This window comes from Alexandromys fortis, unplaced genomic scaffold, assembly GCF_014885135.2.
Source record: "Alexandromys fortis isolate MF-2015 unplaced genomic scaffold, M_Fortis_MF-2015_v1.1 scaffold_200, whole genome shotgun sequence".
Lineage (NCBI taxonomy): Eukaryota > Metazoa > Chordata > Mammalia > Rodentia > Cricetidae > Alexandromys > Alexandromys fortis.
The window spans coordinates 2,514,638-2,527,243 of NW_026068148.1; the positions used below are offsets into that span (position 1 = coordinate 2,514,638).

General features: G+C 43.0%; 1 protein-coding gene across 1 annotated transcript; it reads right to left on the reverse strand.

The window, feature by feature from the left end:
• Positions 1-3,312: 3,312 nt before the first annotated feature.
• Positions 3,313-6,488, reverse strand: LOC126491482 (COMM domain-containing protein 6-like). Its single transcript, XM_050127184.1, has one exon. It carries the CDS (start codon positions 5,057-5,059, stop codon positions 4,718-4,720), a length of 342 nt encoding a protein of 113 aa, XP_049983141.1. The 5' UTR covers positions 5,060-6,488; the 3' UTR covers positions 3,313-4,717.
• Positions 6,489-12,606: the final 6,118 nt, after the last annotated feature.

Below are 12,606 nucleotides of genomic sequence, written 5' to 3' on the forward strand. Positions count from 1 at the left end.
GTACCTAGTCATGTGCCTGTCTAGCCATGTGCCTAGTCAAGATGTCATGAGCTGTATATTGCTGCATATCACTAATTTTCCAGAATCTTAAATAAAGGCATTTCCTGTGTCACCCTACCACACAAAGCAAAAGAAATAAATAAGAAAACACAAATACTTCTTTATTTCTGAAATCTTCCATTTAATACCTTTGGACTATAGTTGGCTATGGGTATCTGAAGCTACCGACAGTGATGGAAGCTCTGTAATAGTGTTCAGCAGGTATTGTGTATCTCGAACTCGTTAAGTGGGACCACCCTGAGAGATGGGAGGGGACCATATGCTTTCTTGTAGGCAGGTGCGGATCTGTGCTTGCAGATTTTCGTCCTGGCCACTGATTACTTATTTCCACTGAGGGAGATGGATGGCCCGCTGTCTACGTTTGTTGCATACAGTTCTACATTCAAGAGCCTTGATGTGTCTGTGCTCGTCAACTGCCCTGGCATCTGTGAGCTCTTGCTCCCTTTTCCAACACATCTGGGTCAGAAAAGGCGGCTAATTTGTTCCACCATCAGTCTCCTTTCAGAGTGGAAGAAGGAGTTTTTTTTAAAAAAAAATCATAGTTGTCACTTGACTGTGTTAAAAATAAACATAAAGTGGCATTTCATCGCTGTCTACTGCAAATGGATGCCAGTTGCTTATAATGTTAAGAACAATAAGGCTGTGTTAGCAACGACAATACAATTGTGACTGGGGAGAGGGACGGTGGTCGTACTTAGCTTCCAGACTTAATTTCTTTCTGTATTTTAGTTTGGCTGGGCAACAGCAAGAAGGCCTTAATTTGCACAAAGTAAAGGCAGTATAATATACATACGATCTCATAGCACTGGGTCCAATATCAGCCTAAGCCATAAAAGCCCAGTACAGCTACAACCTGTCAAAGCTTCAAGAAGTTCCAGCAGGAAGAAGCATCGCCCCCACTGCGGAGCTGATATGACTCAACTTGCTTCTGCTAACTCACCAGTGGGCATCTATTGCCCTTCTAGATGTAACATATGAGGTGTTCTCTTCCGTTCTTTTTAAAATTACATTCTAAAAATAGTATATACTTAAACACACATGTAAGTGTGTTGTTCAGATGGTGTTTACGGATAACTGGAACAGTTACAATAAGCCAAGGGTCTCACAGGACAATTCGAAGTGACTGCTGGAGTCCCAACTGCCTGTTATTCTGGGAGCCACTGGGAAGCCGTCATTAGGTGAAATGACTGCCGTTTTGGGGCCTTTTCCTCCCAAATGTCAGGCTCAATGTGATCCATCAATATTTATTGAGTGCCTGTGGCCTCAGAGCCATGGTGCTTTGCTTAGTTGCAAAATGAATATCATGTAATTGTGAAGACAAATTAATAATCTGGGCTAAGAAGTGGGAGGGGCATACAAGTTAGTTCTTGCTGCAAAAACTTCAGACTGGATTGAGATAGCAGTGGCTTGTCGTCATAGGGTGTTCCTAAATGGCTTCCCCCTCAGAATGATGTTAAGAAAAATGGCATTTTAATTTCTGGCCCTCCAACATGTCCGTGCCATAAACTATTCCACATGAAGCACAAAAACACTTTGTGAGGAAAACTGGGGTTTTCCCCCTTCATCCTCACCACGTGGCTGTCTTGTTTCCTATGAGAAATACGCAAGGTTGCTAGGATCTTTCAAGAACAAGGTTTGCTTTGTGGGAGCCTAGGCAGTTTGGATGCTCACTAGACCTGGATGGAGGTGGGTGGTCCTTGGACTTCCCACAGGGCAGGGAACCCTGATTGCTCTTTGGGCTGGGGGGGACTTGATTGGGGGAGGGGAGGGAAATGGGAGGCGGCGGTGGGGAAGAGACAGAAATCTTTAATAAATAAATTAAATAAATAAATAAAAATAATTAAAAAAAAGAATAAGGTTTGTGGACATGCAGAGATATTTGGAAACTGAAAGTTGTGTTCCTTCCTGTGAGTCTGCCCTCTGAGAAGCATATGGCCCTTCCTGGCGCCAAGACAGAGGGAAAGATAAGAGAGAACACGGTCTCGGCCATTTGCTCCAAGAAGCTGCCTTTGGGCCCCAAATGAAAGTACACAAGATTCCTTGTGGAATGCTAATCCCATAGCAGGCAAAAACCCCTTCGTGGGGCAGGAGAGAAGGAATAACAAAGGTAAAATGATAAGGAAAGGGAAACCGGGGTAACTTTATGAATCCCCTGCTACCTAGGAAAGGCAAAGAGGCACAATTCAGTTGTGGCTATTTTGAGACAGGAAGCACAGCCATTCTGGAAATGCCATTTGAACAGAGAGAAAGCTGCTGGGTGGTGGCCACTGAGTGACTATCAGGTGAATTCAAAACGGGAAATTTTTGTGTCACTTTCTGTGGATTCTGGATTTCCTCCTAAGTGGTGTTCTGGAATAATCCATAATGGTACATACACATTATGGGTTTCAGCATAAGACATAAAAGGGACCTGACCAGATCGCTGGAAGGAACATACTAGTGCCCACTTAAGCATAGCCTAGCAGAAGCATAGCCTGGCAGAATATAAAGAGAGTGGCATGAACTGGAAAGAGCGGGAAACCCTATGGAAAAAGAAAAGTTTTGTGTGTGTGCGCGCGCATGCATGCACATGTATGCACATATGCACGCCTGTGCACACGTACAAGCACATGCGTGCAGACACTTACAGAGGCTAGAGGTAGCTGATCCCATTGAGCTGGAGTTACAGGCATTGGGAAGTTGTAAGCCACTAAACATCGGTGCTGGGGCACACTCTTTACCACTGATTTATCTGTCCAGCCCTGAAAAGCCCATCTTTTTGAGGAACAGTGCTAGTGTGAGTAGTGCAAATATTTCCCAATACTCTCTCTACTGCAAACATCCAAGGGAATTCCAGGGATTCGTAAGGGCATTGTAACCCTATGGCACAGGCCTTAGCGGTGGCTTCTACAAGAATCAAAGACAACAGTGTGCAGTCTCCATTACGAGCGTTAAGTGAAGCCATGTGACTTGGGAATTTGCGTTTTGTTTGTCTTGCCATGCATGTCTAGTAATAGCATCCCTGAATGACAGGTTTAAGAGCTATTTGGTGGCCCAGTTGTTCAGATAGAATGGATTCCTCTTTTGCAGGAGATTTGTAATCATCTACTCCAGTAGAATCTACAGCCCTGAAGAAGGTCAAATAGACATTGTACTGGCATAGGATGGGAACTCCTAGCTCATGCTTTTTGCTTTGTGGATGGTTATACCAGAGGGTACTATGAGAAGCAGTGCACAGGTCACTTGGGAGTGAAAAAAACTGCTTGATTTAATTATTTTTATTTGACATTTGCTTTTATTAAGGTAAAACTCAGATTGTATACAAGTAACCAGTTAATCGTGGGGAGTCTCAGTGACAATGTCTTTGGTGTTTTACAGTCACGGCTTTCAATTTCCACACACTTTTGCATCACTCCATAAGCACATCCCACAACAGTGACAAGTCACTCCTCAACCCCCACCCACGTCTTGATACAGTTCTTTTTTATGGGTGAATAGTATTTCGTATCATGTAACCCAATTTGTTTATCCATCATAATGTCTCCACCTTTTGGCTCTCAGCGACAGTGTTGCTATGGACAGTCCTATACAAGTTTCTAAGTGCATGTGTTTTCATGTCTCAGAAATATACATTCAGGCCTTTGTTCAAAATTAAAAACATCTTAGTGGAGGTGAAATGGCATTTCAATATTATGATTTGGATAAGTGGCCCCCAAAGGCCTATGCGTCAAAGGCCAAGTCCCTAGCCTGTGACACGATTGACAAGTAGTGGAACATTTAAGAGGTGAGGACCTAGAGGGAGGAGTCTATTCACTCAGGCACATCCGTAAGGGGAATACTGGGACCCTAGCTCCTTGCTGGCTGCCTTGGCATCCAGCAAATATGAAGCTCACACTTTTGTCCACCACTGGTTCTTACCATGATGTGCAATAGGCCAAGCCACCAAGGAGCCAGTACAACTGTGAGCCAAAGGACACATTTCTTCTGTGGAAATCCATCCTCTGATATCTGTACAACTCATTTTGGCTTTTGTTTTTTGAGACAAGCTCTCACTTGAAGTGGAGGCCAGCCTGGAACTCATGCACCCCGCAATCCCACATCCCTGACAGATGTGCACCATCACGGCCAGCTTCACAATGGCTTGCATTTCTTTTTTTTTTTTAATTTCATATACAAGATTTTATTCATAAAGTTATATCTGTATCAATAAGATTTAAAAAATTTCTGATATACATTTAAGAGTGCTGCATTTAAGAGTATCATTTACTCATTGTTGAGATATAATTACACATACACATATTAGTATTCGACACAGACACTTTTAGCTCATTGAAAAGGTGACCACTGAAAAATTTGAGTTTATCAATTTTTTTTTTAACTGGTAAAAAAAAATTGGGAAGTGAAATTGTTTTAATTTTTAGTTTTCTACCCATTTGTCTTTGCCTGCATAGACGTCTGTGGGAGTGTGTAGGATTCCCTGGTCCTGATGTTACAGGCAGTTGTGAGTTATCATGTGGTTACCAGGAATTGAACTTGAGTCCTCTGGGAGAGCAACCACTGCTCTTAACCTCTGAGCCACCTATTGAGCCCCAGAAGTGCACTTTTCATTGCATAAATATCTTTCATCCATATGCAGTTCTTTTCTGGAAGGTAGAGTCCATTACTTCGGTATCAGTCCTCACACAGTTTCAATGACAGCGGCAATTTCTTTAAATTGTCTGTAGAAATTCTGAAACTGTGGGATTGTCATTTCGATGGACTTGGTGTTTACTTGGCCAGAAGGATCTGCCACTTTGAGCTTCACTGCCACATACGGGTACTTGAGGGATCTGCAGCGGTCAGAGCTCACAGCCATGCCCAGTTTCCACTGAAAATCTACAAGCTGGCAGGTGACCTCAGATTTGGCGTCCAACACCGGTTCCCTGAACGGAGACTCCTCCATGGCCACACTGGAACTCCTGGCTTGCATTTCTTTAGTGGCTAGGGAGGCCAAATGACTTTCGGCATGCTTATTGGTCATTGGTGTATCTAGGGTGCATCTTTGGAGGAAGTTTCAAGGTCTTAACTCAGATCTTAACTGGACAATGCTTTTTAGTTTTGTTTTTCTGGAGGAGATTTTTTTTCTATCAAGTTATATGAATTCTTTATATACACGGGATATTAAGCCGCTATCAAAAATTATTAGTTTTTAACTTGCTGCTTTGTGCTTTTTCTATCAAACCTAAGAACTCATTGCCAAACCAGGGTTCTAAAGACTTTCCCTATGTATTCTTCTAATAGCTCTGTAGATTGACTTAGCCTTTACATTTAGGATCTGATGTGTTCATTTTGTATAAATATGAGGTAGCCATTCAAATTTCATTGTTTTGCATGTAGTTACATGACATTTTCTTCCACTGAATGGTTTGGGCATGTTTGTTGAAAAGCAATTGGTGATAAAAGTTTAGGATTATTTCTTGATTTTTCTATTGTTTTCCACTGGTCTATCTTTATCCTGGCACTAAATAGCCTTGATTACACTACTTTGGAGTAAATTTTGAAACAAAGAATTTTTTCTTTTCTCAGTGCTGTTTCAAATATTCGAGACTCTGAGATTCCATATATAAAATTAAGGATTGACATGTCTGTTTTAAAGAGAAACAGGCTACAGAAACTTTGATGAGGGCAGTAGTTAGCTTTGGAGACCACTGCCATCTTACTATTTTTCTAATCTTTCTAATTATCCAGCACACAGTATTTTATTTATGTACACATTTGAGCAGTATTTTATAGTTTACTATGTACAAATCATTTACCTCCTTGATTACATTTACTCCTATGTTTTTGAAAAAATATTTTAGATGCTATCATAAATAGGGTCTTCTTCATTTTTAAATTGTTTATTCCTGGCATTCAGAAGCACAACTAATTTTGATGTGCTGGTTTTTATATCCTGCGAGCTTGCTGAATGTATTGACTCCCATAATTGAGTAGATATGTTTTATGGGATTTATTTATATATTAATATAACAATATTGTCTGCATATAGTTTTGCTTTTCCTTCTGTACGTGTATACGCACGCACACACATGTGCATGCATGTCATCGGACAACAGGTATCTCTCTCAGGAATGCCATCTACTTCCTTTGATACAGGCTCTCTCATTGGTCTGTTCACCAAGTAAGTCAAACTGGCTGACCAGTGAGTTCTAGGGATCTCCTGTCTCTGTTTTCCCAGTGCTGAGATTAAGCGTGTGCCACCATGCCTGATATTTGTACACAGGTATTAGGGATGGAACTCAGGCCCCCCTGAGGATCTCAGGCCCCCTGCTTGAGAGATAAGTGCTTTGCTGGCAAACCCCATCTTTCCAGCCCCTGCTTTTTCCTAATTTCCAAATTTAGATGTTTTTTCTTCTTTTTTTCTTTATAGAGCCATTTCTCATTATTCTTTGTATGTGATATATCTTGATCATTTCCACCTACTCCCCCAACTACCCACTCCCCCCACAACACATCCCCTTCCCAGCCTCATGTCCTCTTTTTATTAATATTTTTGTGTGGCATGTATCACAATGAAATTCTTTAAGCTACAGAGAAAAGTGAAATCATGTTGTTTGCAGGAAAATGGGTACAAGTAGAGAATTAAGTCTGTCTAAGAAAGAAACATGTCACATAGTTTAAGCTCCATTTTTCTAATTTGTGATTCTAGGTTACATATATATGCATATATAAACTAATATTATATATACATATACACACAGAAACACACATACATACACACACACATATATATATACACTATATATACACAAAAAAAACCATGAGAGTAGAAACAAACAAAACTGTCTTACAGAACAAAGACTTCTGCTCAACTACTCTGGCTAGGATTCCCAGTACCATGTTGCTAGCAGAGGTGTGATACTGGACGGGTCTCCCTGATCATAGGAGGAAACTTTCAGACTTATACTGAACAAGGGAAAAACATCATCCCCTCACCAGAGGCAGAGAAGGAATTTGACAAGAGCTAACACTCTTTCCTAATGAAAACATGAGGCAAATTCAGAATGGAAGTCAAGTATTTTACCATGACAAAAATCACTTATGGCAGAAACATACCATCCAACTATATGATGGAGGCTCTGTTTGATGCACATGTTTTGAATTGCTGTATCTTTACAATTATTTATTCCTCTTATCAACAAAATATACTTTGTTTCTTGTAGTGGCATTTCAAATGTATTTTAATAAATAAAGACTGTCCAAAGATCTGAGAGTAAACAGTCCTGCTGGTCAGCCTTACAGACCAGATTAAAGTAACACAAACCTTTAATTCCAGTAGCCACACTAGTTGCCATAGGAACTGGGTGGTGCATGCCTTTGATTCCAGCCCGAGAGAGGAATATAAGATGGGGCAAGACAGCTCTCAAACTCAGTCTCATTCTGAGATTTCAGGAGGCAGGATTCTCATTTTAGACTGAGGTCGAGGTAAGAGCCAGTGACTAACTGTTTTGCTTTTTGGATCTTCAGGCTGAACCCCAATTTCTGACCCTGAGTTCTTATTAATCGCGCTTCAGTTTCTTTTGTTTGCTTGTCTCATTGGTTGGTTGATTGGTTTTTTTTAAGACAGGGTTTTTCTGTGTAGCCCTGGTTGTCCTGGAACTAGCTCTGTAGACCAACCTGGTCTTGAACTCACAGAGATCCACCTGCCTCTGCCCCCCAATTGCTGGGATTAAAGAACTGCACTACCATCGCCTGGAATACTTAGTTTCTTATAACTTTTTTTACTTAAAAATTGATTGTTTCATATTAGCGTAGCTATCTCTTCGGCTTCACTGGAGTTATTATTTGCATGGGCGTGCTCTTCCGTGTGTATGTATGTGGATCTGTGTATGCCACATGGAGGCAGGTACCATCAGAAGACAGAGGAAAGGGTTGGACCCCTTGGAGCTAAAATTACAGATGGCTGTGAGCCTCCCAACGTGGGTACTAAGAAGCAAACTTAGCTCTTCTGGAAAAGTAAGAAGCACTCTTAATCTCTCCAGTCCCAGAAGGTTTTTAATCCATTCTGTCAATCTCTGTGTTTTAGTTGGTGAATTTCATTCACTTAGATTTAAAGTGCACACTGATAATTAAGTGTTTAATCCTGCCAGTGTGTAACGCTTTCTATATATCTTCCATTTACTTTGTTCATCAGTTCTTCCGGTCACTACCTTATTTGGTGTTTGATAAGGTGTAAAATTTTTGCAGTATATTTTTTTGCTTCCTTCCCCGTTTCCTTTTTCTATTTTTTTTAGTTATTTTTAGTTATATATTGAAAACCTAGCTAATCATTCCTTTCTGATTTTTCCTTTAAAACAGACTTTACTGTTTAGAACACTTTTTAATTTTGCAGCAAAAATGAACAGAATCTTTCCCCACCCTTTTCACAGTCCTCCCTACTCTCAGCACCCTGCCAGAATTCCATTTACAGCGGCTGGACCTCACTGTCACACACTTATTAGCCAAAGTCTATGGTTTACAGGAGGGTATACTGCTGCTACTATGCATCCTTCGGGTTTGATGCTTATGCCCTTTGTGCATTGAGAAGTGTATCCACAATGAAAACATATGGAATGGTTTCACTACCCAGTTTCACTGCTTGGCCTATTCATTCCCACCATCATAAACATTTAGGCAAAATTCTTCATGATCATTCCTTTTTAACAATTAGAAAAAGCCAACACCAGTTAAATGTGTCCTCTGAACTAGGAACCATATACATTTTCCAATCGCCTGATTATTTTCCCCATTTTACAATGTCCAAATGAAATTCACATGAATTGTCCCTTGTACATGGCTACCTAAAGGGGCAAAGCCAGGATTCAAATCAAGTTTGTTGGGTTCCAGAGACGGAGCTTTTTATCATTCATGATGAAGATGATGGTGGCTATCATGGTGGCGATGGTAGTGGTGATGCGGATGGTAGTGGTGATGCGGATGGTAGTGGTGATGCGGATGGTAGTGGTGATGCGGATGGTAGTGGTGATACTTGGTGCTGACAGAAGCAGTTCCTAAAATATGCTGCGAGGCCCTGGACCAGGCGTTTTATGTACTCTACGATATATCCTTACGATAGCACTCTGAAGCGCCTACTGTTACTGTTTTCTTGTGGATGACCAAACTCAGGCTCAGACAGGTTAAGACAAACAATCTTGTTTAGATGCAGAGAATCTACTGAGTGTAGGCTAGTGACTACCACCAAAGCCCTCCTGTTGATGGCCCACCATCTCTCTCTATAAATGGAGATGGTAAAAGGTATAGGACTAAGTCCATTTCAAAAAATGAATTGGTTAGTCTGGTTTTATAAGTCTGTATCTACAAATGGATAGGTGGGTCTGGTTTAGTAAGATCAATACCCACAGCCCTGACTTACGGCTACTCTCTTTTCCCAGGACTCAAGATGTGTCTGACAGTAGTGCTTTCCCTACAAGCGAGGCCGACTCTGCCTCAGCCGTAGTTATTGTCTTTCTAGTCTCCCAGTCTTGTGGGTACATGACTGGTGCTCAGAAATAGCCCCCTAATCGGCCTCATCAGCTTTGAAGGAGGCCACAGCAGAGGGGGCCTAAGTAGGCCAACAATTTAACCTAGTTACGTGAGGGCAGCTCTAATCCAGGATGATCAGATCTTGCTAAACCCTCTAGGGGAAAATGTCCAAAAGCTGTTTCTTGACTCCAAGTATCCCAGGTTTGCTGCAGACACACCTTTTTCCTTCTGGAAGAGCATGACCTGAGGGTTACAATGGACCAAGCTGAGCTTGCAAGGCAGCCAGAACTGAGTGAAGGCTTTTAGCAGTTGGCAACTGCTCAGGCTATTGGAAATACCCAGGGTTCAAGCTGCCTCAGGTCAAACTGTTGATTTTCCTTGAAAGGCCCACTGGCTCCCCTTCCTCTACCTTAAGAAAGCCAGGAAATCATTGCTTTCCTCTGTGTGGGCCAGACAACCACTTACGTCAACCTAGATGCTTCTGGCCAGGCCAGGCTCTACCTCCTCTGTGCTCCCACTGCTGCCAGCTCACCTCATGCCTAGCACTGACTAACCAAAGTTCCCCAGGGAACCAGACTGAGCTGTCTTTCTAGGCTGTGGTTGGGAAACAAACAAAACAAAACAAAAGACAGTGAGGAAAAAAAAAAAAGAAAGGAGCATTGCTGTTGGACCTGACTCAGTCTGATTTGTCTGGCTCCCTCCCCATCATTAGGCACAATGGTCTTCCTGATGCAGGTGTACTTGGCCTCCTTGCCATTGTGTCCCCCAAAACCACCGGCCTTGGGAGACAGCTCAACACAGTGAACCTCTCAGGTAGGAAGCAGAACACTTGTCTGACTTCATGGATGCTGGTAGAGAAAGACTGTGTTGGGTTTATGTGTCCTTTCACTGACATGGGACTTTGCTATGTAGCCCAGGCCATCCTCCCAACTTGCAGTCTTCCCGTCACAGCATCCCAAGTGTGCGGATCACAAGTGCTGGGATTTCAGGCCTGTACTACCACATCTAGGTGGGACAAAGTGTGATAATGATGTCACATACTAAAAGTTTGTTTACAACTTTTCACAAAGGGGTTTTCTGTGGCAGGAAAGTGACTTCCTTGAAGAAGGGAAGAAACAAGGAGAGTATTTAAAGTGGCTCTGAAGCGCTTTAGGTTGTAAGATGTCTCTTATGTTACCGCACTGGAAGTGAAAGAGGTTGAAATGTCATTGATCGTAACGTACATTCAGCTTTGTAGAGATATGAAGATAGGACCAAAAATGTCTTAGAGCCAAAAAAAAGAGAGAGAAATCCATTAAAACAAAGACATCACCTCTTCTCCACACAACACCCCCCGCCACAGACTTCCACAACACAGGGCACATAGAAGCACAGCGGGAGAGAACAGTCAAAGCCCCAGTAGCTGTTAATGGCTACTCTGAGGACAAGCTATGTGATGGACGACAGAGGCTAACTACTCTGCCTCCTATCCCTCACGCCCAGAAGGGGCCCTCTAAGGTACCTCCTCTGAATCTAGGAAATGTGGAGGAATGATTTCTAGCTGTCTGGGGGAGCTTCAATTACACTGCTAATGTTCACTTTCTTAAGTTAGATTTAGCTGTTACTCTTCGTGCCTTTTAGATGTCTTAAAAGGTTTCATAAAAGTGCCGGTATAGACTGTCAGGTCAAAGAGATGACTCAGAACCTAGAAGCTTAAAGCAAGAACAACAACCACAGAAAAGTTTGCTTGGAATTATGTGCTTGAGTCAGGGCTCGGCTTGACATTCTCTACCTGACCCCCACCCCCGCCACCACCTCCCAGGCCATAAATACACAGCATTTATGAGCCTGCCCACTCTGGCACACTCTGAACCTAAAGTATGTCCAAGAATGCATAGGAAGGCCTGAGTTCCCATAAGACATAATACAGGAGGGCCTGGGATCTTTGCGAAAAACTGAAATGGCAAAGAGGTTGTGCTCCTGACTGGTAAGGAAGAAGAAACTCTAGACAGAGCAGGGGCAGGTGAGTACCACCTCTGAAAGCCCCTGGGAAAATGAGGTTATGGACAAGAGTCAGCTGATGGCAGGAACAGAGGTGAGGCCAGGATTGAGTTGCTAAACAGAAGAGTTGACCAGTGGTTCATGCTACCGTCCTTAGACCCTAGCAAGGATAGGCCAAGGCAGCCCCATCTTTATTACTGAGACTTGCCTTGTGAGATGCTGACACACAGGAGCCACAGGATCAAGTTTAGAGGGTCTGCTAAGACAGAAGGTGTTAACAACTAGAGCAAGCTCTCCTACTGCCTTTCTGGAAGCCCCCCTGACCTGCAACTCAAGCCACCTCAATGCTATGCATAACACTGACCTGGAGAGACGAGTCAGACTGACTTTGACTGAGGCCGTCCTCGTCTGCTGAAGCTGGAGCTCACTAATTTTTTCAGCTAGACTGGTCGAGCAGGAAGCCCTAGCAGCCTTCTTGTCCCCTTCCCACCAGTGCTGGGCTTACAGGGACATCTAGGCAAGCCTGGCTTTTCCATCGATTCTAGAGATTAGAATGTTTTTCACAGCAATCTCTTCTCATCTACAGAGTCATCTCTGCAGCCCTCGCCCCCCTTTTGTCTGAGAGCTTGGTTCCTAAGCCATGGTCTCCCTAGCAATCTAACAAACCAAAAAGGCAGCGGGGCCCAAAGGAGGGGTATCATACAGCGCTAGTTTCCAGCTTCTTGCTGATGACTGAAGTAGAAACTACAGTGGTAGTCAACTTACAGAGCACCGGGGGGGGGGGGGGGGGGGGTATTTTGGGAACACATAGAGAGGCACTGACCACCGGTACGGATACACAGTACAGAGTGGGAACCTCAGCAGCCAATGAAGAAATCACCGAGCTGGTTATTTCTAGTCTAGGACTATATACGGTGCTGTGTACTACACAGCCTAGGGGGCCCACGCCTGGCCAATGGGGGTGAGGGGAATCCACATGCACTGACTGCCACTATGTATCCCCTTCTAGAAGTGGCAGCATCAACAAAAAAGACAGAGGACTTTGGGCTGTTCCCAAAGGACACTATTACCTTGCTCAGAGTCTTC

Excerpts from the sequence above, each read along its gene's own strand:
- LOC126491482 (XM_050127184.1), bottom strand. The coding sequence starts at position 5,059 with ATGACCAATAAGCATGCCGAAAGTCATTTGGCCTCCCTAGCCACTAAA.